The sequence below is a fragment of the Chelon labrosus genome, assembly GCF_963514085.1.
Source record: "Chelon labrosus genome assembly, chromosome: 2".
Lineage (NCBI taxonomy): Eukaryota > Metazoa > Chordata > Actinopteri > Mugiliformes > Mugilidae > Chelon > Chelon labrosus.
The window spans coordinates 26696425-26713687 of record NC_140338.1 but is presented as its reverse complement, the minus strand read 5'-3'; the positions used below and the strand labels follow the sequence as shown (position 1 = coordinate 26713687).

The following is a 17263-nucleotide window of genomic DNA, read 5'->3' as shown; positions in this document are numbered from 1 at the left end:
ATCGCTTTCATGATAGGGTGTACATGGTCTATAACAATGCTTAGGTAGGTGGCACATGTCAAAGTGGCATTCACATGAATGACAGGACCCAAGGTCTCACAGCAGCAACATTGCCCCAAACATCACACTGCCTCCACCGGCCTGCCTTCTTCCCATAGTGCATCCTGGTGCCACGTGTATCCCCAGGTAACCGATGGACCTGGTTAAAATAAGGCGATTGCCCACTGCTCTAATTCTGATGCTCATGCCCATTGTAGGCAATTTTGGCAGCGGATAGGGGTCCTCATTTTTAAGATATTTGGGCCACAGTAACTCTTGGACCACTTCCCCATGCCCATCACCGAGCCTTGGCCTGGGACCTCTTTTTAATAAATACTGACCACTGCAGACCAGGAACACCCCACAAGGGCGGCAGCTTTGGAGACGCTCCGACCCAGTCTTACCCAAAATGTTCACCTGCTGCCTAACATGTCCCACCCACTGACAGGTGACAGGTGATGACAGGATAATCAGCGTTATTCTCTTCACTTGTCATAATGTTATGGCTGATCGGCGTACGTGTGATGATTTTTTTTCCGTCAGTCCAGTCTCCGCCCATCTGCGTGCGCACCTCCCCTCGTGTAGACCTGTAGACTCGTCTTCGGCGCAGCAGGAGGTGGCAGTAGTGTCCAGTCTTAGTTGAGAGTAGTCGGAGGGGTTGTCCTGTGAGGTCGGCGCGAAGCACACACAGAGCTCCAGAGGATCGTCTGAAGGGGAGACATGGAGGAGACGGGCCGTTCAAGTGCGTACGGGGCTGCGCTCGCAGGAGCAGAAGGCTTCAACTTCTTGAAGTTCATCCGACAGCCGCACACCATCGTGAGGTTTCTCAGCTGGGTGAGTGCGCCACGGCCGTAGTTCGTTGTTTCAGGGTTCAGGGGGCGGCTATAAAAGTTCAGACGAGTCTGTGAACAGGTGCGCCTTAAGTGCCCATGTGGGTATACTGTGTGTGTTTTGTTTGCGCCGCTTCGTGGAGGGTTTCCGCCGGGCGTCATGTTTCTTCTCGCAGCTGCTGTGTGTCAGAAAGCTCGGTGACAGGCAGCGCAGGTCTCTGTGCTGCTGGTGCTTCTGCTGTCAGAGGACGAAAGACGCGTAACTGTCACATCTTCACTTCCGGAACAACAACTAAACAGGCTGTAGGCTGAAAAATAAACTCTTAGTCTGATGCTAAACAACTGATAGAGGGATAGCTTAGTCATGAAGATGTCACGCAGATGGCTGGTGTCTGCATGAAAGGGGAATTCATGCAGCTGGGAAAGTTTGGGGAAGTTATAGTGCACCACACTGATCACCTGTTGCTAGGCAAATCTCATGTCTGGGACTCTTGTTTGTGATTGGGAGGACACTGATGTGCAGAGTCCACAGTTAATCTCAGTGGGACGGTGGCGTAAAGACTGCACGAAGACTGAAAGATTCAACACCTTCTTTTGTGTGAAATAGTCTGCTTTATGTTTCAGCTAAACACGCAGCTTAAGTTCCATGTTGCAACACATTCAGTGGCTGATGAGGACAGAGTGTGACGGTGGTTTATGTGTTTTTGGAAAGAGATTACGTGTGTGTCAGTGGTAAACAGGGGCTAATGGACAGGTAAGGCGATACCCTTGCCCTTGGTCAACATGTGCTGCCGATCTGACACACACTCACTGCAGCTGCGCTCAGCTCATCTCATCTCAGACTCATCCTGGCTAAATCAATGTGATTTTAATCCTGGCAATAACAAGGAAGCACCTATGGCACAAGAGAGCATTGTTCAGTCTGTAACCCTCCCTGCTGGTCCCTGAACACACCACACCTGATCCTGGAATAAGGAAAAATCTGTGTAAACTGTAATGGGTCATTAAAAGTGTTGAATTACGTCCATTAGATTCTAAAAAGCTGACAAAACTATTTACGAGGGCAGATACGTAGTGTTTTTGTCACTTTTTAGTATCGTCACGTGTCATAGAAACATTTTCTATTTCTGTCTATGTTCAGAAAAAAATCCATCTGCTCCTCTGAAAGTCCCTGTCTCACTTCTGTCATGTGTTTAGGAACTCCCCACATTCACTTCCCCGCTTCTCCCGTCTGTATCTCATCCCACCAGCGGGACCGCGGCCTCTCTCTCTCTCTCCCTCCCACCCGCTGAACAGTCCCCTCTCTGTCCTCCTCTCCCAGATCTCATTATGAGTGTTGTTAGGGAGCCGGTGGCATCTCTGGAATCACATGGCAGGCAGCTGCGTTCAAAACTGGGTCACATGGCGAGGTGGGGTTGTCAGGCCGGACACGGGACAGTCAGAGGAGCCGGGGCAGCAGTCAAAGCTCCGCAAGAGGAGCGGAGTCAGCAGTGAGGGAAAGGGACTCTGTTTGTGACGTCCTCTTGTAATTACGCGGCTTAGCCGGTTTGTTAAAGAGGCCATATTTGACGAATTTAGAAAGTAAACAAACACAAGACAAACCCAAGCATTAACTTTTGAGGAGGAGCAGGATCCCATTTAAACGCTCTTTCAGCTGGTGCGCTCAATAAACTCAAGGATATTTGAGTACAGTAACCTCAGTAATGCATAACAAGCTAAAATAACTCATATTTTCATGGCAGTTGTTTATTTTCTTCTGTGAAGGATTGTTTCACAGCAGAGCTCCTGAGTTTCTGACTGCACCAGCAAGGAAGCGGTTTTCCAAAGTGTCCTTGCTCTTGACTGAACACTAACAAGAACAAAATATGTGAATTACAAATTTCTTTTGTAAGATTAAGACCCTGCAGGTGGATTGTAAAGCCTTTTCCTGAAAAACCAGGGACTGTATGAAATCAGTCGGAAATATTCAGCTTTTGAAACATTAATGCAAAGAATGCAAGCTGTGGTTAATGAATAATCTTGAAATGCCTTTCTTATCGTGTCTTTGCAAATCATTAAATGTTAAAAAAAACAAAAACAACCTTCTTTCACTTGCAGATATTCTGCATGGTGGTGTTTGGCTGCATCACCACAGAGGGCTACGTCAACACTGTGTACAGCGTTGACGCAAAGTGCATCTTCAACAAGAACGACTCCGCGTGTGAGTATGCTGTCGGCATCGGGGTGATCGGCTTCCTGGCGTGCGTGGTCTTCCTGATGTTTGATGTGTACTTGCCTCACATGAGCAACGCACAGGAGAGGAAGTACGCCGTCATGGCCGACCTGGGATTCTCAGGTGAGCTTTAAAGCTGCTCTCAGTATTTTCACCTTCAATGGATCATCAAACTATTGTGTGCGAGTTGAAAAGTGGCGCTCATTGTATTAATTTCTGGCCTTGCAGCTTTAATGTTCAGACGTTACAGACGAACACAATCAAACTATGAAAATGTCTTCATCAGGCTGACAACACACATATACAATACCAGCAAATATACACACAATCAAGTAAATGACAGCTGTAATATTTCCAGGGGACCCCTAAAAGTGATGACATGGGTTGGAATATATTTTTAAATAATATCATAGCCGTCTGTCTGCAGATGAATTGTGTATTCTTTGAGTTGACAGGCTCATAATAAGCCAAAGCCTTTTAAGGAATCATGCCGTAGGGTAGAAGAGTTTCTTGTCAGCCCATTTACAGCAAGACTGACAAGTAGAAAACATCAACAACTCCAAACGTCACAAAGCTTTAAACAGCAAGTGGCTTGTAACTTTTTCTCCTCACTTTTTGGAGAAACATTCCCGTTCTCTTACTTGCATTCTCCGTATTTGCTCGTGATGCATTTGGCATGTGTTGTCAAATTGAATGTAGATGTTGTCTTGCTTTGCAGTGTGTTGAGCTCTCTTGGCTGCCGAGAATCAGAATAAATTGATGAAATCATCTATGAAAAGGACTAATTTTCGTGTAGTGATCTTCTTCAATACTTGAAGATCCCACTTTAAGATATTTATATTCGGTTAACATCCTTGTTGTGTTGTGTAAAGTCCCTGCTATTCCAATGTACATATTTTAGCATTTACATTTGTTTCATGACCCCTGAGCTGAAATCATAAATACAACCTTAGGGTATTTGTGTAAAAGCTGGACAGACGTCCGCCTGTTCTCCTGACGTAACTTATTATTCATTGTTGCACACAGTAGACAATGAGCGAGTAGCCGAGTGGAGGGGAAAATAAACATTCACACTTCACAGGCAGCCACTTTTCAGAGTTAGAAAAACAGTGTGAGTTCATTTGAGCGGACGGTGATGGGAGAGAACTTTTAGTTCTGTTTTTGATTCTCATCTTATTTTTACATGCTGTGAGGAAAAAGAGTTCATTCGTGCATCTGTGTGTTTTTCAGGGGTGTGGACCTTCCTGTGGTTTGTGTGCTTCTGCCTGCTGACCAATCAGTGGAGCCACACTCAGGAATTCAGCGGGGTCCCTGAGGACGCAGCACGTGCCACCATCGCATTCTCATTCTTCTCCATCGCCACCTGGGTGAGCTTTGCCTTGTTTTCTTTTTTCAGTCTCAGTCAAGTTTGACCACTTTCTCTGCCAGTAAGCTTTTACTTTGAACAGGAAGCCAGTATGATTACGATTCACCAAACAAACAACCTGATTATTTGTGTTTTTTTAGTAAAAGTCAAGAACTACAATAGATTTTTAGACAAGTGTATTTTTAAGAAATACACTTGGGTTAGTTTCACATGTGTGTGTGGTTTACATGTGTGCGGCATGGGCACTGTAACGTCCCTTACACCATGATGCGTCTTTTTTTATGCTGTGGCTTTTGTATTAACCAGCAAACAAGACACAATCTACGTAATAGTGAGCTTTAAGCTCCCGACATACGAAACCTATGTCAAAGAACTGCTGGCAACAATAACGTCACCCTTTGTCACCTGTGTCTTTACCAAAAAGTTGCACTAGAGCGCACCACAAAGGCTGCAGTCAATGTCCAGCCAGCTCATACATTCTGCACCTGTATGAAAGAAAATAACTCTTCATACCAGCAGTTGTCAGTTGTCTATATTCATCATTCAAACAGCGGAAGCGCTACTAGTAGCCTGCAATGCTAGCTAATCAGCTGGCTGAATCACGTTGATCAGTTCTTTACAGTTTATTCATTCTAGATGATCAGGAAATTGAACTTTATCGTTCTTCTCACTTTCATCATTTCTCTTTCTGTTCTTGTTCACTAGTTCTCTAAACCGAACAGCCAATAAATGATCTTTTGCCCACCAACTGCTTCCAATTCAGCATGCAGAAATGACTGAAAAGTTGTCAGCTGGGCTTCAACTAGTGTGTGTGTTATGGACGCTACTAGATTGATCTTGATAGCTTTGGACAGAGCCAGGCTACCCGTCTCCCTCCTCTGGTCCCTAGCTGTAGTGGCATATTATTGTTAAGATATGTAAGTTGTTTTAATCTTCCCATCTAACTTTCAGCAAGAAAATTAATAAGCGCATTTCCCAAAATGTCCCAAAATATTCCTTTAAACCAGCCATTGTTTTCAGGTCATGCTAGGATGCACAAAAACTGAAGTGAAAACTGCCTGAGATACTTACATCCCTGAGACTGTAAGAGCTTTAAAGCTGCACTGATAAGATATTTTTAATATCACTGGATCATCAAACGGCTGTGTGTAAAAGTGAGTTTGTGGTGGTGAGCTCACAGTTATCAAAAAGACTTGTTGTTTTTATCAGTTCCTATCATGTGTTGTAGCTTCTTTCAGCTCATTGTTTTGATTTGACGGCCGGTCATTGAGACACTGAGGCTGTCGCCAGTGGAGCCCAAACACTGTGACCACTCATAGATCAAGTAAACAATGTTGATCGTCAAGACTTGGTGCTTGTTGTCAGCAGTGTTAAATATCTAATGATAGTAGTCAGATCTGTGACTATTCCAACTTCCTTTTTAAGATCTGCTGTTAACTTCTCTGTGCCACCTTCAGAGGTCTGTAGAGTCCATTCCTTGATGAGTTGGAACTGTTATGGAACGAGACAGTTAGGACATTAAGCAGGAGTAGTCGTAGTGTTTTGGCTCATCGGTGCATAGTTAAGATCCTAGTAATAGCTGTACATAAAAAGCATATGCCTACTGTTGACCTCAACATGTGTGTCTCATTGTGCAGGGGATCCTAACCTACTTCGCCCTGTGTCGTTTCCGCCGTGGTGTGAATGAAGCCCCTGTACCAACCTACACGGAGCCGTCACCGGAGCACACCACCCCTTACCCTCCGACCTACGCCCCTACTTCCTACAACCCCACGACCTACACCCCTACTTCCTACAACCCCACGACCTACAACCCTACCACTTACACGGCCTACCCCGACATGAACGAGCAGCCTGCCTTCAAGCCAAACATCCAGGCGCAGCCAGACGACGGCTACCAGCCGCCCAACTACTGAAAGGGAGGTCACGGGGGACGACGGCGGTCATCTGATGGTAGAGTGACTGCAGTTGCACTGCCCAGACACAGAGCTATATCATATTGATGTGGTTTTACATTCATTTAGCGTTGTCAGATTTGAGAACCTGAGCAGTGCAACTTTAGTTAGGCATAGGGGCCGCCGCCAATTAAAGGGGTATGGGATCAGAACTCAAGACATCAGGCTGACTGCTGAGATTAGCGTTGATGATTGGGTAATCTGACCTTAGACCTGTGTGCAAAGACTCAACTTTTACCTCAAATGAGCTGATCCTGCAGGGGGAGAGGTAGAATGTATATAGGAGGTCACAAAATGTGGCGCTAAGAAAAAAAATGCCTACTAGTGGAACACTTATTAAACTCTGATAGAAGCATTGTGATGTGAATCTGTGCAACATTGCCACTTTACAGGTTACATGTGCCTGATTTTCTTATTTGGGATTTTTTTCAGTTCATTAACCATGGGGACGTATTAGATTAAGTAAATGGGAGTCAACTGTTGTAGGGAAAATATAAATTTTGTCAGCCGTACAACCATAAAATCACATTTGTTAGTTAAGTATTTGCGTGTTTCCATCTCAACTAACTATAGCCATAAGAGCCTTTTATTTCCTTCAGTGTGATCATGTGAAAGCTTTGTGTGGGTAAAAATGTGCAAAACTATAGCAGCGTTATTGTGTATTTCATAGTCTCTGTTGCCCTTTACACTTGCAGCTAACTCTGATAGAGAAGAGGGAGGAACATCTTGATAACCGTACTTATAGAAAAGGTTCATCCACTGAACATGTCGACACGCAGATAAGAAACTTATAAACCACCAGCAACAATGCTTCCCCGTCAGCTTAGCGTGTGAACAGAGCGGCCGCACACTTCCTTTAAGGTCTTTTGGTTTTCTCTGCACTTATCTGTTTACAGTCTTCTTCTTTTGAACCGTCGAAGCCAGAATATGTTGGCATCGAACACAGATCAACACCTCAGGCGGATTTTGTGAGAATTGCACACCTGTCCTCAGTGGTTTACTTTGTTGCTTTGTTGTTTGCCAGTTTAAAACCTCAGCGGCCTCGTCTGAATCCAGTTCTGGCTGTTGTAGATCAGTTGTCGCTCAATAGTTCACCTGAATTCAGTTTTGTTTTTTTTGTTCCGGGATTGTTGCAGTTGCTGCATCTGTGTGTGATGGGTTTAATGGGGTTATTTTTGTCAGTGTTGCTATGTTTAATGTGAAATAGTTGTGCTACTACTACTTAGATATCATATCCTTTAGACAAAAACGTAAATCACTGAAGCCAAATGTGAGAAAAACACTGATTATTGTTCGTCAATGAACTGATTTCAACTTTAAACGGGTTTTAGGAAGGAAATGTGCCATGATCAAATCTTGAATCAACGGTAGCGTGCCCACGCTACCGTGCTCGAGTGATTTTTACTCATGATTTCCTGTCTGGAAAATCAGTTTACAAATCAGTAAATGAATTCAGTCCTGTGAATACAAGGACTTCAGCTCGTCATAATTAACCAGCTTGTACTCCACCTTGCAACTCCACCTGTACGGTTTCCTGCTTCAATAAGGATTTGATGTGATCTACTGTATATTTAAATTAAAACATGGTTAAATAACCGTTTCATCAAGGTACGTGATCTAGATGTTGAATGATTTATGATGATCAAGTGTTTTATAAAAACTGATCAGAATTTGCTCACTTGTCCCCCCCCCCCAAATCATGTTTTGAGTGTAGATGACTTTTGTTTGAATTTAATGTGATGGTGACAGAACCACATCTGTGATTGACCTTTTGTTAAGAGAATAAAACCCTTCAGACAATGTTCAGTCCATTCCTGTGCTCTAGTAACACAGGTTTTATTTGGCAGTTGTCAAGTACTTTTCTGTTCCAACCTGCCAGCACGCTGCACAGCCTCGAGGCCTGCCAGGATTTAAACAGGTTATTTTGGTCCTCCATTGGACTTGAGGGCATTGAATTACACACCACACCATTCGTGCACCGAGTTAAAAATATTTACTTTTTGGCCTGTGATACAATACAAAGTTTCCATGAAGAGTACAAATTACGGGAAAAACACATTTTTGTTCATTCAAAAATAATTTAACGTAGGTTTGAAAAATGAATGCTACAGATGTTAGATCTGAACACTGCAGTGAAGTGAATCCTACAGCAGTGGGTTGTTTCCTTATATTCTCGTGCATTTTAATATCTTTCAAGTAAAAAATAAAAGTACAATGCTTACAGTACAAACAGGAATTTAACTGGGCTGATTACTGCAATTGCTGAACAATGAAATACAATCTAGTTAAAACATTTAAAAGCTGGCATTCTAGATGAAACTATTACTTTCTAGTACCATCTCTCACACACATATATACACACACATACACACAAAACCCATTAATGACTTGACGTCTGCAGCAAGTCATATATTTGTCTTTAGAGATGGAGAGAGGAAAAGAGCTTCCGAGGGACTCCGGTGTCCAAGAGCTTTCCTGCCTGAACATGTGGTGGAGTTTCTTTCCTGAAGGGAGAGTGGTTCTCTTTGTCCACCGTCAGCCCTCCGTAACACTTTCTACACACCGCCTGATATTTGTCAGCTCCGCCGATCACTTCCACCTACGACACAAATAAATAAATTAAAAACGTGCGCCTTCCCTTATCCTAAAACAAATTGTCTCTCAATTCGGGCAGTCAATCGATTAAAACATTTAACCGCCATGAATAGCGGTGGAAAAAAGATTCGGGATCCGGCTCATTGAACCGGCCACCAAAGAAGACTCAAGAATCACGAATCGAGACGTCTATTGAACCGGCTCAGTTGAGTCCTGCCACATTTGATTGATATATAATCAATAAACGGCACCATTCAAACATCTTACATCTCACTCGGCAGAGAAACAAAATGTACTACCCGACTTGGCCACTAGCAAACTACGGCACTCAGACACTGGAGTGGAGTGGCGCTACTGAGTCCCTTCGCCACTCATGAATCCCGGCAGATTCGCTACTCACTCGGCAGAGAAACGAAACTTAACCGACTCATGGATCCACGTACATTTTTACGGAAGCGTATTGCTGCCACACTGTAGAAAAAAAAAAGGCTCAATATTATGTAATTACATGAAAGTTTCTTGTTATAACATGATATTTTTCACGTTTTAACAAGATAAGTGTCACGTTATTACATGAAATTATCACGTTATTTCATGATAATGATATTTTCGATAATTTCATGTAATAACGTGATACTTACCTTGTTAAAACGTGAAAAATATCATGTTATAACAAGAAACTTTCATGTAATTACATAATATTGAGCCTTTTTTTTTTCTACAGTGTGGCAGCAATACGCTTCCGTACATTTTAGACCATAAGAAAATAACATTCTTTTATAATGGTGACCCTGTACTCATTTTTTTATTTTATTTTATTTATTTATTTTTTTTTGCACAGCGTAATTTTAAGCTTTAGGTGCTATATGATTTAGTTGAGATGACTTTCAGTGGCCGCGTTTACGAGTTATGTACTATAAATAATATAATATAATATAATATAATTATGTAACAGTAATAATAATAACAATAATAATAATGATACTACTACATAATGTCCAATATTAAGGGGCCTACTGTAGAAATAGTAGCAAAACACTGTCAGAACAACTCATTCCTCGCACAGCTGACAGGTCACAGCACAGGTCTATAAAAACACCTGCACTGTGATGAAGACCAGACTGTGCATCGTCGCCACCTCAGTGCCCTCAGAGCGGGTTTTCTCTAAAACAGGACAAATTGTGTCAGACAGGAGGGGCCACCTCACCACTGACAAGGTGTGTCAACTTACATTTTTAAATGCCAACCTCAAAAAGTCCAGTAAATAGTGTCACTGTCCATTTCCCCGCCAGCTTTTTATTTCCATTGTCTTTATTCTTGGATTATTTTCTTCATATTTTACCAAACTGTAGTAGGCATTTTTGTTGGGATTTTGGATATTGTATTGTAGTTTATTCTTAGTTAACTCCCAGACATTGCCATGGCCATTTTAGGTCAAGTGACTCAAGTGACTCAAGTGACTCGCAAAACCCGGATCATATCAGTGAGTGATTCAGACTGATCCGAATCCCTCAAAAGATCCGGGTTTTACACTACTAGCCATGAATCAATCTGCATGTTCCTTAAAAGGGATATTTCTTACATTTATAATAACCATACCAAAACTAGAGTGGACAAACATGCTCACCTTATGCAAATTTATGTTACTATAATTGCAAAACAATGACAAATGCTGTCCAGAATTATTTCAAAAGGTACTGCACACTCCAGAAATACACTGCATCTGCGGTACAGACTATCCTGAGGAGTCTGCCTATAATGGAGGTGAAGGAGGGCTCTCCGTATCAGCTGTGTGCTTGGCCACCAAGTGGTATTTCAGATGCCATGTAGACCAGTGTTGACTTTTTACATTGAACTTGCTGTTCAAAAGACCCTTCTCTGAATGCATTTGTTGTGTTCTGCTTTTCATCCTCTACGTTACTGCCGCATCGCTTCCTGATATCCCAAACTATGGGTTGGGTCATAGGACTTGGTCACATTCAATGTATGTCAAAAATAAATAGTATAAACTATAACACATTTAATGGGTTAATCACAGGTTACCAAACATTCCCATCAATTTCTCGGCAGCCCTAAACGTAATACTTCCGTGACCTTTTCCATAACTTTTCTTAGGCTTGTGTCCTCACCTCCTTCTCTGCCCCTATCCTCTTGGTGTAGGCAGCTTCCCTATAGCACTGCATGCAGACGGCGTTAAGCTTCACCACGTTCTCCGCCAGAGGGATGAGGTTCAGGATGTTTCCAAATGGCTGTAAGAATGTGCAGGACAGCAGAAAAGCAGTCAGCACCACTTAATGAATTGAGGTATAATTGCATTAGAAGGAGAGAACGGGCACATTATGGTGAAAAATAATAAACCATCTGTGTCAGTGCTGCTCATGCAGTTCTCCCTAAAGTGTGCTGCTTGTCTTGGGCATTTTGTGATGCACTCACAGCATCCATCTGTCAACATGGGGAGAAAAACGGACACTCACCTTTCTCTGGAAGGTTGCATCCAAAGCCGCCACGATGACTGTCTTCCCTAAATTGGCCATCTCCTCACAAAACTCCACCGTGTCGGGAAACTACAATAAAAAGAAATCCACAGATTGTTGTGGCTTCCTCACACATGATGGGACAACAGACGGGGAACGGCATGTAGTTTACACAGAAACGTATATGCACTTACAAATTGGCCTTCATCGATGCCAATGACGCAAGCCCGCAGCGCCATGGATCGCACATCTCCCAGACGGTTGGCTGCTACAGCCTCCATTGTGTTTCTGAAAGATGGGCGAGATAGAGAAATATTATTTCCAAAGGAAAATGTGATTTATCTACCCTTACACAAACACAATACGTTAAGAACTGAACTGACAAATACTTCATGCCTTAATCCGAATCCACCATCACAATAAAATTCAGAGAAATCTCACCAGCAGAGGTCAGCTTTTGTAAAAGTGACATTTCTCCCTGTGTGCCGCTTTTCAAAAATAGCTACTCCTGATATCTTTACAATAAAATCCAACTATATGCATTGGATAAAATTGCTTTACTTGTTTATGTCTGTCATTACAGGACTTTTAATTTGTCCTTTCAGATGTGTGTACCATCATTGCCAATAAAACATACCATTATTTTGACCAAACCCTTTGAGCCCATGCTACACACTCAATTGCCAGTGCACTGGGTACACTAGTAAAAACAAATGCCTTACAATATAACAGTCCTGCACCAAATCTTATCTTCAAGAAGGTTATTGTATTCAGCATTATTTTCAGATAACCGGGAGCTGTAGATTCAGCCATTTTCATTTTAGAAGCTGTGGTTTGTAGCACTATTGAATTGTATTGTGTACTGACACATATTTCTTTATTATTTTTGACAACCCAGTCAGTGGGCTAGGCTAAATAACAAAAAACAACCACCTTAATAAACTATGTTTCAACATCAACTGAATATTTGAAAAATTATGAAGGAGGATTTGATGCAGGATTGTTATATTACCATGCATCTGTTTTCACTAGTGTACCTAAACAACTGGCAAGCGAGCATATACATTAATGTTAGAAAATTCAGAACTACTTAAAATAATTGCAAAGTGTTCATGTCTCCTATTGCAGTTTCTTCAAGGGTACATCTCTAAATGTGAGCAATCATAAGTTTGTTTACAGCTAATGTAAACATAGATAGATGGGCTTACTTGTCATGTGTGGCCATGCCTGTGTCAGAATAACGAGTGTCTTTGGCATATTTGATCACCAAGCAGTTGTACTGGGCTACCTGGAAGCGACGTACTCTTCTCATCAGTTCAGTGCTGCAAAGTGAATAACACAATAAACATTCATTAGACCTGCTTGTGTATATTCTACATGAAAGTAAATTCAATCATGGCACTAAGGCAATCAGAGCAATTTCATAAGGATATGGTAATGATTATTACAAAAAATGTTTAGGATCTGAGAATCTGAGCAAAATCTGTGCTAACTGGTCCCAAAACTGTAGACGCAAACAAGAAAATGTGTAACATTAATCACTGATTCTGGAGAATTTGGATAAAACAGGTTTTAATTTTGAAAAATAAAGTTACTTAAATTACAAAATCTGAAAGTATATCATTATAGACCAAGGTCTTGGCTGTTCAGAAATGTACCGGTGCAACCTCCCTATTTTGTATTTTTTTATATAAAATAGGTGTTTTCCAGTTATTACTTTGTTTTTGTCAACACCGTCAGACACAATAAAAAGCAAATTGTTTTTTATTTATTTGGTCTAATATGTATTTAGAGTTTTTAAATCATTATCTGACATTCTTAGTAGTACATATATATGCTGTTAAATGTTGAATATTCACTTTTGTTCATTTTTCATACCGTTTCACGTGTACTCCTTTAAAAGATCTAACATCATACAATGTTTACTTTAAGCCTAAACAGAAAAAGTAATGTTTTTTATTTAACAAACACATTTTAGTATTAAAAGAGACTATTACTTTAATAACCAAACAGCACTGAAGGAATATATTGTAAGCATATTCATTTAAAACAAATAAAACTCCCTCTGATGGTGGTGACAGTGGCCTCATTACAACTTAAAAGTACCCCATCCCCATATAATCAAATATCAAATCATCATCATCAAAAATAAAGTCATTACCAGCAGGAATAATGTACAATGCATCACTGACATCATCTTAAACAGTCATCTAGTGCCCCCTACTCATAAAATAGATTATATTCTTCTGTAAACTGTATATTTGACGTGAAGAACAGATAACAAATAACAATTGTGAGCACTGTGGCACTCTCCTCCACAGATAGCTGCTGCCTAGCCATTAATTCATTCAGTCATTCATCTTCTGTACCCGCTTATTCCTGTTAAGGGTCGCAGGGGTCTGCTGGAGCCTATCCCAGCTGTAATCGGGCGAGAGGCGGGGGTCAAACTTGAGTGTAATGACTATGAAATTTGGGGAATTACAGTGAATGTTAGATTTGGTTAAATGTTGTCATGCCATTTTCATTTGGCTTTAGTCATTGGAGATGCACAGCCTACAAGGGATATTGTATATAACGTGCTATGTTGTTTAGTAGTAGGAGCACTATGTGCATCCCAAATGATGTAAGCCAAATGAACATGGCATAAAAGTGAATTGAGAGAGAGGGTAGGCACACGTCATTCCCTAGGGTTGGACGATATGGAAGAAATATAGGGAGAATTACATAAATAAAAATATAAAAGAGGTTAATGAAACATTACAGGTCATATTGGTATTTATTTTGATCAACAATTATATTCTAGCCTCCACTGAGGACCATTTGGAGGTTTTTGTCACCACCGTCAGGTTTTCTGTCTGACGGTGGTGACAAAAACCAGCTCTTTCACATGATATGTGTGAGTTGTTCACATTAGCCACCTTGGTTCCCCACTGTTGCTAGCTACTTCAGACCTCTTCTTAAAAAGTATACATTTATGTCATAATCTAATCTAATATTTTTTATACAAAACTGACTGTGTTGACATGTTATGGTTGCGACAGTAGCAGTGTCCAAAAATATATGAACAAATTTAAGAGAAAATAGCAAACTTATAGGAGCTTGAGTGATCTGGAAGCATGCAATAGAGCTGAAGGTTTGAAAATGTGGTCCTCAGGAATGTAGTTGACCATGTAGTTACCTGATTTTACTGCTTTTTAGAAATATCTGACGGTGGTGACGAACATGTGGGACACATTTTGAGCAACTACAAAATAATAGTAAATATTGTTCAAAACTCACTGTTTGTAGTTTTTAACGCACATTACAATGTATTCTTTCATGTGGTAAAGATATTATTCAGTTCACAATTGTTTTTTGAATCAAGTTGAAATGATTATCTCCTATCTGAGGACAACTGATTTTGTAGGCAATGGGCCAGCATTAAATTAATAAAAAATAAAAAATAAACCTATAAAAAGAACCTTACATATGTGCAAAGGACTCCCTGATTATAATCTTGATTCTTTTTATTCATGAAAAGCTTATTAATTTCCAACAGAATTAGCACTATTCTTAGTGGGACATGTTTTTGCCAAAGTTTCAAGAATCAGTGTAATGCGAACCATTACAGCATATGACCGACTGATACAAACACCCAGAAAAAACAATGAAGAAAGTGGCGGGATCGGGAAGTCTGGGTGGGAATAGTGACGTTGTGACATTAACATTACTAATAACACCAAGCGACACTAGTTATATATACACATTTTGATATTTTCTTTAGAATATTTTTGGAATAATAACTCACCTTTTGCCTGAAAACATCGGTCCAAAGATGACCTACAAACGAAAACGAAGGGACCCTTAGTCACACGACAACAACAACAACAACAACAAAAAAGCCTCATTCCAGATATACCTCTCTGTGTTGGTAATGTAAATTAGAAATTAGTACGCGCTTGTTAGTTGACTAACTTGTTTTGTAGATTTAGATACGAACCTGAATCTGCCCCCGTGTTCTCCTCGGAGAATTTGACAGAACTGGTAAATGAGTTGACTCCATTTTTAAAATACGATACAACTAAAACAGCACAATGAATTAAATGAAAATATATCAACTATAACTGATAACTTAAACTCTCAGAGGGTTTCTGCCTAAGACAAAAAAGTTGAATCTGGCGCGCCGGTGGTTGCCTGGGTATTTATCCAACAGTTCACCAATGATCGAAGAAACACGACGGCTTGACCCAATCAGCGTCCATATACGACATCAGAGGGCGGGGGCTCCACCAATCCAACCAATCACAGAGCACACAGCGTCATACGTCCCGCCACAGCACTGTCGACCACCTGGCGGCAACCAACCGGAGCGTGCGTAGCGTGTATACCATTGTGTATACGTATACCATACAGTCCCGTGCAACCTATGCAACCAACCACAGGGTCTGAGGGAAGAAGCCAGTGCGCATGTCTCAGAAACAGCGGTTCCCCAACTGTCAACAACTATGGTCAACAATCGTGTTTGCCAAAATGTTCTTTTTGTTGCTTGTCAGTGATAGTATATGTAAATAAATAAACTCAGTCAACTTATCAATCCTCTTAGTGTTACAAATTATAGATGTAAAATTTCAAAGTGAAAATTAGGTCTCTTTTATTGTAGGTTACGCTTAACCCCATAAAGCATACCATAAGTATGTACTCTGGCTGTTTCAGATATTTTTAGCAAAGTCTTCTGGTGAACTCTCAGTCTTTGCTCTTGTAAAGACTTGTCTTTGTGGTAGACTGGCATAATGACGTGTCTACTTCCCGGGGAGCGTTCCTCACTTTTCTCACCTGTCTGGATGTTTTAAAGGGAATTGGAACAGATCCTGAGATCATTCACCGTTGTTGTCTTCTGTGGACGCCCAGGCCTTTTTGTGTTGCTGAGTTCAGCAGTATGTCTTTTTTTGCCTCACAAGCAACCAAACTGTTGATTTGGCCAGTCCTAATCTTTTGCTATCACTAAGAAGGATTCCTTTTTGTTTTTGCAGCCTAAGGATGGCCTGTTTCACTTGTTTGAGAGCAATATGAATGCATGGTGTAGACCTTTCACCTGTTGAAGAAATAATGGATTAATATCAACTTCCAATCCCTTTTGAGATGCTGAAAATAGGTTATAAAACGGTTGTATGATCTAAACCCTTCCTACAATGTGAATGTGAGTCCAAACTAAAGTCTGCACTTTGGATCAATCTTCAGAATTTCACTGCAACAAAATGCAACAAAAATGTTTCAGTATCCAACTTAAGTGGCTTTATCACGCATATTAATATGTGTACATCAAATGAATTGTCACATTTCTTCTTTTAGAACTATTGTTGTCACTAGAACCAATATTAATATAGAGCTCACCTAACTACAGTACTTGAATTTTAAAAGACTGCACAGAGATTGAAAAACCCATTCTGCCAAGATAATACGTATTAAAGAATCTCAAGCCTAAGTGACAATTGTGTAAGATCATGACTGGGTACAGGAAATACCAACCTGTGCACAGAGCTGGAGTTTTGAGAAGGGGAGGATATATAAGGGCTGTGTATTTCATGCTCAGATCTGTTTGTCTGAGACTTTGACACCAGAAGTAAATTTGTTTAAACTGATCTGTTTAAATACTTAATTTTAGACCACTATACCGCTACATTGTGTACAATTATTAGGTTGATTTGTTTATTTGCTGCTTTATATGAACTTATAGTTTCCTCCTCAATAACCAACATAAGGCAGACTTAAGACCACATGTGCATACCTATCATGAAAACAAACCAAGAACCTTT

At 40.8% G+C, this 17263-nt stretch overlaps 2 protein-coding genes across 2 annotated transcripts; one reads left to right on the top strand and one right to left on the bottom strand.

The window, feature by feature from the left end:
• Positions 1-517: 517 nt before the first annotated feature.
• Positions 518-8202, top strand: syngr2b (synaptogyrin 2b). The gene is made up of 4 exons (XM_084560877.1): positions 518-873; positions 2967-3204; positions 4312-4448; positions 6085-8202. Exons 1-4 carry the CDS (start codon positions 760-762, stop codon positions 6361-6363), a joined length of 768 nt encoding a protein of 255 aa, XP_084417003.1. The 5' UTR covers positions 518-759; the 3' UTR covers positions 6364-8202.
• Positions 7736-15782, bottom strand: tk1 (thymidine kinase 1, soluble). The gene is made up of 7 exons (XM_084560888.1): positions 15451-15782; positions 15259-15290; positions 12680-12793; positions 11666-11759; positions 11472-11561; positions 11127-11246; positions 7736-9001 (listed from the first exon to the last, which is right to left on the bottom strand). The coding sequence occupies exons 1-7, from the start codon at positions 15511-15513 to the stop codon at positions 8822-8824; spliced, it is 693 nt and encodes a 230-aa protein (XP_084417014.1). The 5' UTR covers positions 15514-15782; the 3' UTR covers positions 7736-8821.
• Between the last annotated feature and the right edge of the window lie 1481 nt (positions 15783-17263).